The sequence below is a fragment of the Salvelinus fontinalis genome, chromosome 5, assembly GCF_029448725.1.
Source record: "Salvelinus fontinalis isolate EN_2023a chromosome 5, ASM2944872v1, whole genome shotgun sequence".
NCBI lineage: Eukaryota > Metazoa > Chordata > Actinopteri > Salmoniformes > Salmonidae > Salvelinus > Salvelinus fontinalis.
In genome coordinates, this window is record NC_074669.1 from 23,068,552 (window position 1) to 23,085,943 (window position 17,392).

The 17,392-nt window shown below is 41.1% G+C and overlaps 1 protein-coding gene across 2 annotated transcripts; it reads right to left on the reverse strand.

The window, feature by feature from the left end:
* Positions 1-12,476: 12,476 nt before the first annotated feature.
* LOC129855331 (uncharacterized) lies at positions 12,477-17,128 on the reverse strand. Of its 2 annotated transcripts, none has more exons than XM_055922874.1 (3): positions 15,441-17,128; positions 13,885-13,939; positions 12,477-13,665 (listed from the first exon to the last, which is right to left on the reverse strand). In XM_055922874.1, the coding sequence occupies exons 1-3, from the start codon at positions 15,603-15,605 to the stop codon at positions 13,247-13,249; spliced, it is 639 nt and encodes a 212-aa protein (XP_055778849.1). In that variant the 5' UTR covers positions 15,606-17,128; the 3' UTR covers positions 12,477-13,246. The 2 variants fall into 2 exon arrangements, with proteins under 2 accessions (XP_055778849.1, XP_055778850.1); XM_055922875.1 differs by having other exon boundaries at positions 12,477-13,617; positions 15,441-17,109.
* Between the last annotated feature and the right edge of the window lie 264 nt (positions 17,129-17,392).

Consider the following 17,392-nt stretch of genomic DNA (forward strand, 5'->3'; position numbering starts at 1 on the left):
TCGGTATCGGCGTTGAAAAATCAGAATCGGTCGACCTCTATTTCACACTGTCACTTTAGTATTTGCATTTAGCATACAACATGTCGTGGAACTTCTGGAAGTTGCCCTATCCTGCAATGTGGCACAGAACACGTAGAGCACCCAAAGGAGGTTTCTACACATCTCCCACTCTTTGCCATGTGTCCACTCCAGATGCACACCACCCACCCTCTCTTGCGTCCTTCAAACGTCACCTTATTTCAAATGAGTTACAACTTGGTCCACACACCCTGGTGCCACACTCTTGGCTCCCCTCTTCCCCCACACAATGTGTGCATTTATGATGACAATGTTGAGCATCCCCCAAAACACATACTTCCACAATTTTCTGCCTGTGCGTCCCACATTGTAATAGTTCCTCAGTTGGTCAAGATGGTCAACCCCGCCCATTTTCTTCTTGTAATCCATTACAAGCTCTGGAACATATATTAGTTCCGACCACTTTTAAAAACAACTCCAAAACCCCTGCATCTGTCACTTTCAGGCCCAGGCTGTGTTGTACAAGGGTTAATGGTGAGAGTTTGGAGTTTCCACTCTATGGAAATGTACGCGCCCCTCTTGGGTGATCTCTCCCTCTTCCCTTCCCTCTTCCTCTGCTTCAGCCTCTCCCTCTGTTTCCTCCTCTTCTCTCCACTCCTCTTCCTCTTTCCCCTCCACTCCTTCCCTCTCCTCTTCCTCCACATCTCTATCCCTCCAGTCATCTCTAACTCCTCTTCCTCCTTGCCTTTTGCTGCTGACATACACTTATTATTCTAACAGCTTTTTTGTTAGTAGAGTATTTAATTGTCTTAAAATACAGTTACATTTATTTTTGTAAGATAGAAAATGTGGTGTTTTGTTTGTAAATGTAAATTTGTGAATATGAAATTTGGGCAAAAGAATAATGAAATTAATTACATAAAAATGTTTCAACTTATTTCTATCATAGGTAAAGAATCCAAGCAGTACATCTCTCCACAATAGTGTAAAATCTTCATAAATGTGTTAAATTATAAATCTACTGATGTCCTACCACCGTTTTCTTACATGAATACAATGCCAAAAAAGATGCAACACTGTTTCTGGCTGGTCATTTCAAAAGGAGCAATTTGAGTTGATGTTTTCCTTAAACGTCTTCATATAGTGGTTGGCAGGATAATATTTATGAATAATTTTAAAGGAAACTTCATTTTGTTAACAAGTAGGTATGTGTGTGGCAACATCCAAACTTTTTCCCAACAGATATTATCAATAAATCCATTCCAATAAGGCATGTCATAAGGTATAATAGATCCAACATCCTGCTGAAACAAGGTTCTTATCACTCTGTTGTTGAATGGACCAAAAGAGAACAAATATTTCCTACTGATGAGTCAACAGGGTCAACGGAAGGTAGGCTCTGAGGGTCAGGTCTTGACACGTCCCTGAATAATAAAGCAAAACCTGAGGGAATGGCATCTAAAACAATTGCAAAATCTTTAGGTGTTACAGGGACCTTGTAAAGTGAGAATAATTCCTTATAACTGAGTAAAAGACCCTCTTCATTTACCAGTTGGCTCACCAATAGGATATTATTTTGGAACCAATATTCTAAAAACAAAATCTGTATTTTTATACAATATATCCCGATTATTCCATATATAATATCTGTGCGGAGAAAAATTATGCTTAAAAATTAAGGACCATGACAAGAAAACCTGCCGATGAAAAGCAGAAAGTTTCACTGGAACTTTGTCAATATTATAATTGCAAACCAACATGAAGTTAAGGCCACCAAAAGTAGAGAAGACATGATGAGGAATAAAATTCCACATAGAAGTGGGTCTTCTTAGGAATTGTTTTATCCAATTGATCTTAAAAGTATTATTTAAGGTAGTAAAGTCCAGAAAATTCAGCCCACCATTCTCATAAATGTTCATTACAACAGTTTTCCTAATGTAATGGGTTCGGTTTCTCCACAGAAAGTTGAAAAGCATCTGGTCTATCTCCTTGCTTATTTTACTGTCAAGATATAAAGATAGAGCGCCATATGTTAGTCTAGAGATACCTTCAGCCTTGGTTATTAGGACTCTTCCTTTTAAAGATAGCCCTGACTCTCCACATCACGTCTGTCATGACGTTGGCCTTTGGGTAAGGTTTATGACCCCCCCATAAATACCTTTCTCCCTTCCCTCTCTCTTGACTCTACAGAGGGACTCTTGAATAGCCTTTGTTAAACAGAGATTATGGGAATATCAGAAGGTGGGGGGAAATGAACCATATTTTAGGAATCCAACCAGTTGAACATATGCGTTGGTACTTAATGAATATGATGTCAGTTCGGTTGTCATCTGAGACATTCTCATCAATGATAGGATGACATAAACGGTACAGTGGAAAGTCTACACATTATAGTTATCAGATTCACATGGAATTGTTGTGCAATTCAAATGTTTAAATATAAACATACACTGCTCAAAAAAATAAAGGGAACACTTAAACAACACAATGTAACTCCAAGTCAATCACACTTCTGTGAAATCAAACTGTCCACTTAGGAAGCAACACTGATTGACAATAAATATCACATGCTGTTGTGCAAGTGGAATAGACAACAGGTGGAAATTATAGGCAATTAGCAAGACACCCCCAATAAAGGAGTGGTTCTGCAGGTGGTGACCACAGACCACTTCTCAGTTCCTATGCTTCCTGGCTGATGTTTTGGTCACTTTTGAATGCTGGCGGTGCTTTCACTCTAGTGGTAGCATGAGACGGAGTCTACAACCCACACAAGTGGCTCAGGTAGTGCAGCTCATCCAGGATGGCACATCAATGCAAGCTGTGGCAAGAAGGTTTGTTGTGTCTGTCAGCGTAGTGTCCAGAGCATGGAGGCGCTACCAGGAGACAGGCCAGTACATCAGGAGACGTGGAGAAGGCCGTAGGAGGGCAACAACCCAGCAGCAGGACTGCTACCTCCGCCTTTGTGCAAGGAGGAGCACTGCCAGAGCCCTGCAAAATGACCTCCAGCAGGGCACAAATGTGCATGTGTCTGCTCAAACGGTCAGAAACAGACTCCATGAGGGTGGTATGAGGGCCCGACGTCCACAGGTGGGGGTTGTGCTTACAGCCCAACACCGTGCAGGAAGTTTGGCATTTGCCAGAGAACACCAAGATTGGCAAATTCACCACTGGCGCCCTGTGCTCTTCACAGATGAAAGCAGGTTCACACTGAGCACATGTGACAGACGTGACAGTCTGGAGACGCCGTGGAGAACGTTCTGCTGCCTGCAACATCCTCCAGCATGACCGGTTTGGCGGTGGGTCAGTCATGGTGTGGGGTGGCATTTCTTTGTGGGGCCGCACAGCCCTCAATGGGCTCGCCAGAGGTAGCCTGACTGCCATTAGGTACCGAGATGAGATCATCAGACCTCTTGTGAGACCATATGCTGGTGCGGTTGGCCCTGGGTTCCTCCTAATGCAAGACAATGCTAGACCTCATGTGGCTGGAGTGTGTCAGCAGTTCCCGCAAGAGGAAGGCATTGATGCTATGGACTGTTGATGCTATGGACCGTTCCCCAGACCTGAATCCAATTTAGCACATCTGGGACATCATGTCTCGCTCCATCCACCAACGCCACGTTGCACCACAGACTGTCCAGGAGTTGGCGGATGCTTTAGTCCAGGTCTGGGAGGAGATCCCTCAGGAGACCATCCGCCATCTCATCAGGAGCATGCCCGGGCGTTGTAGGGAGGTCATACAGGCACGTGGAGGCCACACACACTACTGAGCCTCATTTGAACTTGTTTTAAGGACATTACATCAAAGTTGGATCAGCCTGTAGTGTGGTTTTCCACTTTAATTTTGAGTGTGACTCCAAATCCAGACCTCCATGGGTTGATAAATTTGATTTCCTTTGATCATTTTTGTGTGATTTTGTTGTCAGCACATTCAACTATGTAAAGAAAAAAGTATTTAATAAGAATATTTCATTCATTCAGATCTAGGATGTGTTATTTTAGTGTTCCCTTTATTTTTTTGAGCAGTGTATATATTGGTGAAAAGATTAAATGTAATTTTAGCTTCCAAATGAAAGATTTGGGTTTTCATAAGGTTAGGGCTCTGCTCAATCAGTGGCCCGCCCCTGTGAAGAGACATGGGTTTTAAAACTATGAAAACACACCCTTCTCCCTCCACGAAAATGTAACCTTCTGTTCCGGGTACATTAGTATGACGATCCAATGTCAGAAGGGTTCAGATAATAACTACAGAACGAAGCCAACCTCATCGTGAGCTTTGGTTGCGAATGGTATGAACTTTGAACTCCTATTCACTACAGAAGTGGTAACTCCTAGCCGTTGAGTTAGCAACAACAGCTGTAAACGTGGGCTAGGAAAGGACAGACAGAGTATCCCGTATACCACACAACGACGTTACTACAACGTATCCAATTTACCACCAGAAACATTCTTCAAAGGACAAAGGACTCTGTTGGGCAACACGGCCTTCCATCTACCACCAACCTACCGAAGCGCAGCTCTGAGTAAATATTTATTGCATTTTCCTTTTCCAAATGGGCGGTAATTTAGAATGCATAAGATTCTGTATTTACGATAGAGTAGTTGACTACGGCCCGATAGAGACATCGCTTCTCCCTTTGTTCTTCAGTCCTTCCGCTCTTTCACTCAAACCCAGCCCCTTTCCTTTGCGTAACCAGCTGTCATATCTGTTCTGTCCGCTAGGGACGTTTTCCTTTATGACGTAATTTGTAATCAAGGTATGATTCATTCTGTGTATATGTAATTCTGTGTGATTAGTTAGGTATTTAGTAAATAAATAATTAAACCCAATGTCGTATTGCTGATTCAACTTGTTAGCCAGGGTTCGTGAAGATAACCAAGAATGTACAACTTTCAGATGAGACTGAAATAAGGTGACGATTAATATTGACTGCTATTGATGTAAAATATTACTAGGTCTTTAAGAGTTTATTCGGAAGATAACTGCTCTATAAATATTATTTTGTGGTGCCCCAACTTTCTAGTTAATACAATTTACATGATTAGCTCAATCAGGTCATATTAATTACAGAAAAAGGATTTTATAGAATAGCATGTCATATCACTTAATCCGGCATAGCCAGAGGCACGACAGTTCCTTTGCTTTCACTGACGTAGAGGGACAGAGGGAGAAGAGCAACACATAGGATACAATTGTGGTCAGGAAAATAATCTCTCATACACAGAGGGACACGGTGTGTGAGACTTGCTCTCTCGCTTTCTTTTTCTCAACAATAAAACAAAACTTTTCCTAATAAATTGTGTGGTAAAGTTACACGCCTCCCATTCCACACACAAGCTCTCTCTCCTCCAATCAAATATTGCTTTCTTGCATGACAGGCTGAACTACAGAGTTCGCCAATGTTAGCTGATTAGTTACGAAGCTGGGACAGTTTCCAAATGAATTGCATCCGTAGAAACAGGAAAAAACTAGCAATTTGTTTCCAGGCTATGTAAACACAAATGATTCAAGCCTTCATGTCGGTGGCTAGTTAGCTGGATATCTGTATTGCTAGCTAGTGAAAGTGACAGCAGAGGTTGACACTTCGTGAGCGCAGCCCAAATTTACCGCTACACACATTTTCTTGCCTGACAGACTAACGTTAATTAACTAGCTAGCTATAGCAAGCAGCTTGAGCCGTTTCCATATGAATTACATCGGTAGAAACAAAACAACCAACTAGTTAGCTGACTATATACACAACTAAACACTGCAACTATTTCCATAAAACAGAGAGCAATTATTCGAGCTCCACCGCTGATGTGCTCGCCTGTACCAACCACGTTATGACATTACAGGATTTGCTAATCCGAGAGCTAGTCCCCAAATTTCACAGCATCAAACATCAACAACACCAAACATTTATCTGCTTTTTACTTATTTCACTCACCTCGACATCATCGCTTTTTAAAGTGCAAGGACGTTTCCGAATCTATATCACCAACCAACGTAGATACAACCTCTTTCACAGTAAAAAGCCTTTTTTGCGTTGGCGCCGTCATTTTGAGTAATGAAGAAAAAAACAATTGAAAAGTAAAATGACAGCAAACCCTGTTTCCGGTTGATGACAACAGCCACGCGGATACGGCAAGCAAGTTCATTTTGCGATATTGACAGATATTATTGTTAGAAAAACAAGGCAGTTCGCGACCGCTATTGTAATTTAAAGAAATGCCGTCCATGGCTGCTACGGGTTCTAAAGAGTTATTAATCATGCATTAAACTGCATCCATCTATTCTGCCAACAATGCCTTACTTTACAGCATGGATTTTTTTGTCAAATATAACCTATTTTTCAAACCTCTTTTAAAGTTGGGTTTGAAGCGTAAACTGGGAATTTGACATAAGTTATAGTGTACCGACCCTGGGTTTAAAAGCGCGGAAATCGACTCTGCCGCACGAGCATGCTTTTGCGGCACAGTCCATAGAGCGCCGGACCTTGGGCTAGAAGGTCGAGGGTTCGAGACCTGCGCCCTGCTGTTTCATTACATTGGTGTCAGGGTCGTTACAATATTATGATTCTCTGTTTGTTTCATATCTGCAAAGTAGTTAAAACGCTGTCACTTCCACTTTAAAGTGACCAATGTTCCATGTCTATGTAAACTCAGCAAAAAAAAAACGTCCTCTCACTGTCAACTGTGTTTATTTTCAGCAAATTTAACATTTAACATGTGTAAATATTTGTATGAACATAACAAGATTCAACAACTGAGACATAAACTGAACAAGTTCCACAGACATGTGACTAACATAAATGGATTTGCCAGTTCTTGCTGTGAGATGTTACCCCACTCTTCCACCAAAGCACCTGCTAGTTCCCGGACATTCCTGGGGGGAATGGCCCTAGTGTAACCGATGTGAAATGGCTAGCTAGTTAGCGAGGTGCGCGCTAATAGCGTTTCAATCGGTGACATCACTTGCTCTGAGACCTTGAGTAGTTGTTCCCCTTGCTCTGCAAGGGCCATGGTTTTTGTGGAGCGATGGGTAGCGATGCTTCGAGGGTGCCTGTTGTCGATGTGTGCAGAGGGTCCCTGGTTTGAGCCCAGGTACTGGCGAGGAGAGGGACGGAAGCTATACTGTTACATTGATGCTGTTGACCCGGATCACTGGCTGCTGCTGAAAAGGGGGGTGAGTGTAACCGATGTGAAATGGCTAGCTAGTTAGCGAGGTGCGCGCTAATAGCGTTTCGATCGGTGACGTCACTCTCTCTGAGACCTTGAGTAGTTGTTCCCCTTGCTCTGCAAGGGCCATGGCTTTTGTGGAGCGATGAGTAACGATGCTTCGTGGGAGGCAGTTGTTGATGTGTGCAGAGCCCAAGTATGGGCGAGGTAGAGGGACGGAAGCTATACTGTTACATTAGCCCTCACCCTCTGCTCCAACAGGTCCCAGACATGCTCAATGGGATTGAGATCCGTGCTCTTTGCTGGCCATGGCAGAACACTGACATTCCTGTCTTGCAGGAAATTGTGTACTATGCATGTTTTATGATTTGTGTGGATCCCAGAAAGAGTAGCTGGTGCTTTAGCAGTGGCTAATGGGGATCCTAATAAAAAGCTAAATACTGCCATTCAGAACACACATTTTAATGAACACAAATGCATTACACACACACACACAGGCTTAATTCAATGAGAGGGGAGAGTGTGGGAATTACTCTGCAGTTTCATTGTCTGTCTATCTGTCTTTGTAGCAAGGGGGGTTGGCTACACTACAGTTTTCAGTGTTAGCAATATGATGATAGAAAGCTTTTCACTGCTTCCATGATATTGCTTGCACCTATCCAGTTCCTTCACATCTGCAAAGGTGTAAGGCCTTAGGGAAGGAGCACGGGGTTGTATCTGGACTGGGCCCAGTTTTTCAAACCCTTTATTAGAGTGTACTGGGAGACATGGTTGGGGAACATTCAATTGAAAGCAGTTAATTCAGGAAGTAAACTCAAATTCCAATTCAATTATAGCAAAAAAGTCATATTTTTTCAATTTCTCAATATACTGAAAATTTATTTTCTATTTAAATCACTTCCTGAATTGGTAGCTAAAGTTCAAATTGACCCCAACCCTGTTGGAGACTTGACTTCAACCGGACCTGGAGCTCTCATCACATTTTCCACCATGAGAACACTCTTCCTGACTCAAATGGAAAATGGAAAACAACAAAACAAGAACGGTTTGCTGGTTTGGAAATTCCGTCATTCTGTCTGCAACAGTCTTGATAACCTGCAGACAAAGAAGAGGAGAGGAAAACCTGGAAAAACACCCACTTAACGCTATTAATAGAACCAAAGGTGTGTAAAATCACATCTGCAAACCTGCTTCATTTGAAAATGTAAGACAGGTTCATGCTGGTGTTCCATTTTGCCTTCAGGCAACAAAACACAAAATATACAGATTCCTATGTGTGTTACATTTGACAAGGGTCCTTGTCCCCAGAGTCAGCTACTGACCCAATCATAAGAGATGATTAACGTGTAGGGCCAAGAGTTTTTCTGACCATGTGACCTGTCCAAATAAGGTGGAACGTTTGTGTGCCGTTACATAAACTGATCCCATGTAGAACTAAAGAGGATGACAGCTATGATGATGATCAGTAATACAGATTTTACTAGGTTTTCCTGGGAATACTGTAACGGTCCTGACCTGTTTTATGTTGTTTTTGTATGTGTTTAGGTCAGGGCATGTGTTTTGGGTGGGCAGTCTATGTTATCTGTTTCTATGTTGGTTTTGGTTGCCTGGTATGGCTCTTAATTAGAGGCAGGTGTTTTGCGTTCTCCTCTAATTAAGAGTCATATTTAGGTAGGGTGTTCTCACTGTTTGTTTGTGGGTGATTGTCTCCTGTCTGTGTCGATGTTACACCATACGGGATTGTTTCGGTTTGTTCGTGCGTTTTTGTAGTAAGTACTAGTTCGTTCGTTCTGCGTGTGTTATGTCAGTTCGTCGTACTAAGTCTGTCTATTTTTCGTTTTGTTATTTTGTTAGTTTATTCAAGTATAGTTTGTTTCGTTTTGTCTTATAAATAAAATTCATCATGTATTCACAACCCGCTGCGCCTTGGCTCGATCACTACACCTCCTCTTCTTATGAAGAGAGAGAGGAACGCCGTTACAAATACCATAATTTTCCTGGAAATAGCAAATATTGGAACCATGGTTTTCCTGGAAATAGCAAATATTGGAACCTCACAGATCCCACAAATGTCTAATGTTTCAACTCAATGATTAATAGCACGTTAAAAATTAAAGGGGCACACTCATTTACCACTTAGTGTAAATATAGATTTTGACTCCATATCAAATTGAATGTGTGAATTATTGACTGCTGTGAGATGACCAGTATTGTGCTTCTGCCAAAAGCACAAAAGACATGACTGTCCGGCCAACTGAGTCACATGCTTTGTTTACATGGAAGCCTACTGACCACGCCTTCATTGGATTCGATTATATAATATATACAGTACAGTGCCTAGTGAAATTCTACACACACCTTGCAGTCTTCACATTTTGCTGTCTTCAAATTAAATTTGAAAAATGGGATTAAATTATACTTTTTTTCCTATCGATGTGCACAACAGACTCCACATTTCCAAAATTATAGAACATTTTCCAAATTCATGAGAAATACTGCACACACACATGCATGCACACGCACAGGGTTACTATACAGTGTTCTAATGTACTTTGCACTTTTGTACAGTGATTCCCTGGCAGAGAGAAACAGTGTGTGCAGTACACTCCTTTTTTCCTATCTAAGAATGAAGCGCTTGCATTATCTACATCGGTCACAAGTGTTGTTGTGGCAGCATCGTGTTATGGGTATGATTGTCACCAGAAGGGACTGGGGAGTTAGTCTGTATCAACATACATATAAAAGTAGCAAAGCTCATGTAAAAAGTTTAAGGAAAACACACCCTTAGTAGGACAGCATTGTAAATAAGAATTTGTAATTAACTGACTTGCCTAGTTAAATAAAGGTAAACAATTGTCTTCTGAAACCCTAACCCTGGGATAGATTTTTATTTTTAGCGGGACAATTACCGAAGAAGTGCTGTGTTCCTGAGTGGTCCAGCCTCAGTCCTGACTTCAATTTGTTTAAAAATCAGTGACAAGGTTTGAATATTACTGTCTGTCAATGACTCCTTACCAAATTTACTTGAGCAATTTTGACAAAAACAATGGATAAATGTTGCCCTAAGAGTTGTGCAAAGTTGATAGAATCTTATTCAAATTGATTACCAGCTATAATGGCTGCCAAAGGCGCTTCCATCAAGTTTAAACTCTGGGGAATAAAAACAATTTTAGTCGTTTTTGTTAATTAGTATAAAATGTTACTTAGAAAATGTGGAGTAGGTTGTGTAGATCGCTAGGGGATTCCCCCCTTTCAGATTTTATTTTATGACAGAAAAATGTGAACACTTGCCCATTCACCCTCTGAGTGGCACACATACACAATCCATGTCTCAATTGTTTCATTAAAGTGGATTTAACAAGTGACATCAATAAGGGATCATAGTTTTCACCTGGATTCACCTGGTCAGTCTATGTCTTGGAAAGAGCAGGTGTTCTTAATGTTTTGTATACTCAGTGTATGACCATAGGGTGAGATGACAGGAGAGGTTGAGTCAGAATTCAGGATCAGAGGGATCACACGGAGGAGCTGTGAGGTGGTAGATAAACATTGACTTGACTAGAGTTGGGGACATGAGTGGGCTCTGTGAATACCACAATCCATGTTTGATTTTGCCTGGGAAACTGTTATCAGTCATGGTAGGCATTAATTGCTTGCCTAGAGGTTAGAGAGGTAGGCTATGGAATGCCGTTTCAAAAAAGATACACGTCAAATAACAATATTTAACGTGTCAAATACGCTTGTTGACCAATCAGGACCTGAATATGACTGCACGTCACAAAATAATTTAACACGTTCATTTTTTTAACGTAGTTATTACACATTGATTACACTATCATCCGTATTTCATATGTCACAACGATTCATCATATGTATGCTATGATGCTGGTAAAGTTGTCTCGCGCACCTGCCCTTCCCCAAGCTTCGGACAGTGCTGGTCATAAAAAAGCAAGTTAGCTGATGGAGGCAAACAATGTTCTTCCCCAAAAACACAGCAAAACGACATAATATGTTTCATTAGCTATATAGCTAGGTGTCATCTAAAATAACCCCAATTTGTAAAACGGTTCTTTGCGGTTAGCCTTCAAAATAAAAGTATGTCATTGACAGTGATGCAAAAAGGTGATTTCCCACAGTCAAAGTCCCGCAATATGAGCTACGACGCATATATTTCCGTAAACTCTTCACAGTTGTGTTCTCTGGGTGTCATCGAATAGACTGATACCCCCATTTCATTGCTCCACATTCCAACACTCCAACCATGTTTAACATTATCAAGTCTAAATATGGCATGATTTCACCAATTGTAACCTTCTGCATCACTTTCAAAGAGGGACTTTATTTTAAAGACGAATCGCAAATTCCACTATTGTGGCTAATCTTTATTGTGGCTAGCTTCACAACACATAACCCGGTCCGGTCAAACCATAGTACTGTATAATAGTCAGATTAAGCTAGTTGGATGCTTATAACGTTAGTTTTGGGCAGCAGGGTTAAGTAGAAGGCAAGCTAGTTTTTTCAATAGCAGAACAAGTGTCTACCTAGCTAATACTTACTCACATGGATTCCTAAACCATTGCTAAGAATATTGAAAATGACTCCAGTTTCTACTGTTCATTGTTTTCAGGCTGGTTGCATTGGTGCTAGCTAGGTACCAAGCTAAAGCTAGCTAATTACCCTAGAAGTTGCTGAAACAGACGTTTTCACATTCGGCCTAACAAATAATGCCTTATTACCAACGCGGTATTGTACAGCTTTGACAGTGATCGAAATGGTGGCACTTGGCTTGCACTTGCAAATTCAGCACACACAACATTCTATAATATGATTGTGATATTTGACGTGTCAAATTAAAAGCTTATTTGACGTGTATCTTTTCTGACACGCAAAGACCCAAACGGCGTCCCATAGCAGGCCAGCAACCCTTCGAATCTCAGGTTCAGAATGAAAAATTTGTCAGAATGTATTTTATCCCAGGTGCCACCTACTTCCATTGTGCCATAAAAATGTTGCAACTACAGTGCTCCAGGCTGATGATGTGCTGCTCCTAGCCTATTGTGTGTGTATACACTGTAGAACAGTTCCCATCCTTTTTCAGTTACTGTACCACCAACTGAATTTTGCTTTGCCCGGAGTACCCCTGATGTACCCCCCATGTGCATTTTACCAGTAGGCCTATGGTCTCATGAGTCTTCTCAAGTACCCTCTGTGGATAGGCCAAGTACCCACAGGGGTCCTAGTACCCATGGTTAGGAACCACTACTGTAGAACACTCAGCTGAGATATCAGTGAAACAGAGGTTTCATATTCTCATTTTATTTATGAAACAAAGAGTACAAAAGGGTGTCTAATGGAAAAAGGAGAAGTGCATAAAGGTCACAACAGCAGCAACAACAACAGAAACAGTAGTGAAAACCAGCCAATCAAAACCAATAAAAACATTTGTTACTTTCACTTTCAGAGCAGTCATATGTAATACATCTGTCTGTACACTGATACAATGATGTCAAAACCGAGCGAGAGGGAGAAAGAGAGAAAGATGAAAGTAAATAGTAAGGCAAGAGTGATACTAATGTGATACTAAACCAACAGTTCCAGTCAGTGATCAGGGACAGGAAATACAGTACTCTGATGTGACACACATTTTAAAGATGTACAAGACTTCTTATTCTCAAAATGTACAATATGACAATAACGATAAACAAATAGAAGAAACATCAGTATCTAGATTTCAATCACCTATACTCTTAACCATATACTACACAGAAACAATGATCAATTGGCATTAAATTCAATGACTTATTACCATAAAAGTTGCATTAAAACCGAAAGCTCATGCACCTTATTATCAACTATATGATCTACTATGAAGACCAATGGAATCATACTTTTGATGAAAGTTAATTACATGACAGTTGAAATCATATCCAAAAATAATTTGTATTTCTACATTTCTACATTCATCATCATTCCCTGAATATCATCATTATAAAAATGCTGTTCTTGTGCAAGCGTGTGTGTGTGCGTGTGTGTGTGCGTGCATGCGCGCATGTGTGTTGTCCCCAGCCCCTCAGTGCTGACATTGTGTCCCCAGCAGATAGTGCAGTCCCAGAGTCAGGTTCTTCACCACCAAGTTTTTCTTGCCTTTCGAGGTGAAGTGTAGAGTGGCGATCTCCTCCTTCCTGAGGTACACTGTCTGGTGGAGGAGAGAATCCCTACAGTCCTCTTCTCTGGCCTGCAGGCTGAAGCTGGCCAGCTCCCGACTCCCCTCCCTCAGCTCCAGGGTCCCGTTGCCTAACTGTCCATCCAGACCCTCACTGCACACCTCCATGTACAGAATGTAAGGACCAGTACACCTGACCTGAATCCCACTATCGCCGCTGAGATTCATTGTATGGTTAACGTAGCTCTTAAACTTGATTGGCTCATTGTCTTGGATGCCTGCAGAGACGGGGAGGGGAGGAAACGAGGGCGGAGAGGGATAACCTCCTGCATCACTTTCATGTTATAACATATTCTTCACCTGCTATATTTCAGTTGAATGCATTGTTGTACAACTGACTAGGTATCACCCTTTCCCTTTCCCAGCCTTATAATGTATTATTACACTGTTATAACACCTACTGTTAAAAATGTGTGAATAACAGGATGTCCTGTTATGAGGCCTAGTGTAATGAGATAGAGTTTTACGAACAGGGGATAACTCACCTGTAATAGGGTCAAAGTGGATGTAGATCTCACTCTCCTCCGGCCTCTCAGACACCTGGCACAGCAGAACACACACCGTCAGAGAACACACAACACACACATGTTTATGGTCTGTGGTCTGTGGTTGTCCGTCCTGCTTTCCTGTTATTAGTATATAGTGAGTCAGTGTGTCAGTAAGGGACATTCTCTATGTCTCCCTGATAACCCATCAGAAAGGTTACAGAGCACTGGGGAGTCCTGTGGTCTGTATGGGGGCTGCCCCTACACACTGATCTAAGGTCAGCTTACACTCTAATGGTTATGGTTAGGTTGGGGATGGGTAAGGCGATCCTAGATCTGAGCGTATTCAAGTGCCAATGCAAGTGCCAATACCATTTAGCAAACTCCAGGCATTTACATTTGTTAAATTTAAATAAAAGGTTATTATTATTATTAAAAAATTTTAATACATTGGTTGGATGCTCTCAATAAAGTTTTTTTTATGGCAACCCTTTCAAACAGCCTATTGACATGGAGGTGGCGTCTAATTGTAGATATGAAGACTTGGTGACCGCAACATGCGTCCAAGTTCTGTAATTCTCCAACTGTGGACCTGGACTTTTCTTTGCCTCCCAAACCATCTTCCTCACTGTGTGTGGGGACAGGATAGACCTGTGTCTAATACCAGGCAAGTTTACCACTGTTCTAGTTTTAAACTTCTTAATGGTTACCCTAATAGTGGTAAGTGGTGTATATTTATTTTTCATTTATTTTTTTACCCATTGCCTGATTTATGAAAGTCAACAACCATGTGTCTTTTTTCATTTGTGAGTTCTTTGGATGGATGACAAAGGGATTTTACATGTGTGTTACCTAATTTTTATACTCCAGTGAAACAGAAGGGCCACAATACAGTTCCTTAAACTGAGATGAACTATTAATGCAGACTTCATTTTGTTTGATTTTATTTTCAAGAATCCATTATTGGATGCCAATAATTTTGACACATATCTTTTTTTATTATAATTGTTGTAATTGTTAAACAAAATATATTTCTCTGAGCAATTGTATTAGTATAAAATAATATAATTTCCCAATTGGTTTGAATACAATATTGCTCTTTTATTTATTTTATACTTTTTTGCTTTTCTTTACCAAGGGTGCCAATAATTTTGGAGGTGACTGTATATGAACACTGACAGATACGGTGATATGATTAACTTGCTATGCTTGGTTGTTTATGATTAGTTTGTGTGCAGTGCTGTGGTATGGTTTATGATGACATCTAGTGGTTTAGGACTAGTCAATTCCCCCGAACTTGTAAAGTAAATAGGCTTATCAATAGTACGTTTTTGTTGGTGATGTAAGAAGCGCATTTTATTTTCCCATTGTGTCAAAACATTCAATTGCAGGTCAATTGCAGGGTGTAGGCATTAGCATTTACCCTGTATACATGATGAATACACTTTGATTTGATTTTAGGTCTGTGTGTGCAGAATTCTCTGGCTCTTTTTGGTTATTCAAAAAAAGAGATAATCATGCATAGATAAAATCACAGTCTTCTTGTAGCTACTCACACGTTGATGCTCAAGCCAGAAGCAATAGAAGCTAACAGCCAAACAAACTGCCACGAGCGCGTTCTGAACAGACAGGACCACGGCCAGCCTCCAGCTTCTCCGGAGAGGATGCGCCCGAACAGTGACGTACTCCATCTCCGTTTCCACGTGAACTTCTCCATCCATTACTGGTTTGTACAATGTCTTGACACACTGTCCAATATTAGGCTTCTTTGTACCTGTCTTTCCCAGTCTAAACTATTATATTACATGGCATTTTATAGCCAATGATTATTCTACATACAGTAATCATCGCGCGCTTGTGAGAATGCTCAGTGGCATCTCGGCTCTGTGTTTTAATAAACCGGCAAGTGGGTATGAGAGGTGTGACGGAAAACATCCCACTCATCCTAAGAAAAGAAAAAAACACAAACTCTTCTACGTTTCATGTTTTCAGTTTCTAAAATAGGATTGTTGACTGGTGGCATTTGTTAGTTTCAGCTCCTAACTGGCGAGATCCGGTAGCCACGCTTGCATCGCTCTCTATTGGTGCAAACAAGCTAGCATAGGTAGTGTGAGATATCAAAAGCCAATGCATTAGGGGCTGGAAATTGTAGTGAGCTTCGATTGGTCAATAGCAAAGCGATGTTGGGGAATTCTTGCATAATATATTCAGCTTTCCCCAACGTTGGTCCGACCCTTTCCACGTTCCTTGCCTTGCTCGCCCAACGGTCCCTCCGCCCACATCGCTTCTGACATTGAAAATTAATGGGCTTCCGTTTAATCGCCCGAAGCCCGACTTTTTACAGGTATAACTGATACTCGCGCGTTATATCATGATAACGGATGGCGGGTAATATGACCTGTAATATGTTATATGTATATTCCATGAAGGTAAACAATGTCAGAACATGACCAGACATGTATCTCTCGGTGGTTTGTCTGATGAAAACCTTGACTAAGATCAGGACTCGATAAGGAAATCTGAAACAAGTGCCTTTCACACTCATCTCTTTTTCTCTCTTCCCTTATCTCACCTTTTTTCCCCCCCCTCGCCTCTCTCTACCTCTACTCCCTATCGCTTCATTTCACAATATCTTTCTCTCCACTAACCTTCTTCCTCTGTCTTTCTCACATCTCTCTCCTCAGCCCAGCCACATACCCAGGGTGATGTGACTGTGAAAAGCCACAGAGCTAGAGTGGGACTACTGGAATCCGGTCAGTTTCAAAAGTCACTAGGTAACTGCCAACATAAAGGAAACACTTAAAGTGGAAATGACAGCATTTTAACTACTTTGCAGATATGAAACAAACAGAAAATCATAATATTAGTAAAAAATATCACATTCCCAGTTTATGCTACAAAACCAACTTTATAAGTACACTAAGGCATTGTGGGCAGAATAGATGGATGAATGATTAATATAATTCACCAATACATTTCTTGGTAGTCCCAACAATATTGCTATCAGGTTGTAAATCACAGCTGGCCTGGTACATTGTTTGCTGCCTCCTGAACTGTTTCAGGTTCAATGACTCAATATTCTGGACAAAAATGAACGAATGTAACTAAGGCTGGGAATGTCAATACAATCAAACTAGCAAGGGCAATGATCATAAGTCAGTCATAATGTGGATAATAGGCTAGCGTATCTATTTATGTAGCAAGCTAAAAACACAGAGTGTTATCCAGTTATCATATCTCTTGCTTTCGCAAATTCACTCTGGCTATCTATTCCGATTTCAGAGCACTTTCGTCTGAGTGTGCCAGAGTGCAGAATAACTGATGAATTTACTAAACGCACAACACCTGCTGAATATGACTGTCAGTAATAGACACGAACGCTCTAGAAAGTCAACCTAACCAGCTCTGCTAGGGTGAGTAAAATGGTCAGAGTGAGGTGTTCTCTCATTTGTGTCTGGAAGTAGCTAGCTAGCAAGCTAGCCAACTTTAGCCAGTGAGCTTGGGTGCT

Bases quoted from the DNA above. Each gene is read 5' to 3' on its own strand.
- LOC129855331 (XM_055922874.1), bottom strand. From the start codon at position 15,605: ATGGATGGAGAAGTTCACGTGGAAACGGAGATGGAGTACGTCACTGTT. The intron at 13,940-15,440 runs GTGAGTAGCTAC...CTGCTGTGCCAG, and splicing joins TCTGGCTTGAGCATCAACGT to GTGTCTGAGAGGCCGGAGGA. The intron at 13,666-13,884 runs GTGAGTTATCCC...AAAGTGATGCAG, and splicing joins CCACTTTGACCCTATTACAG to GAGGTTATCCCTCTCCGCCC.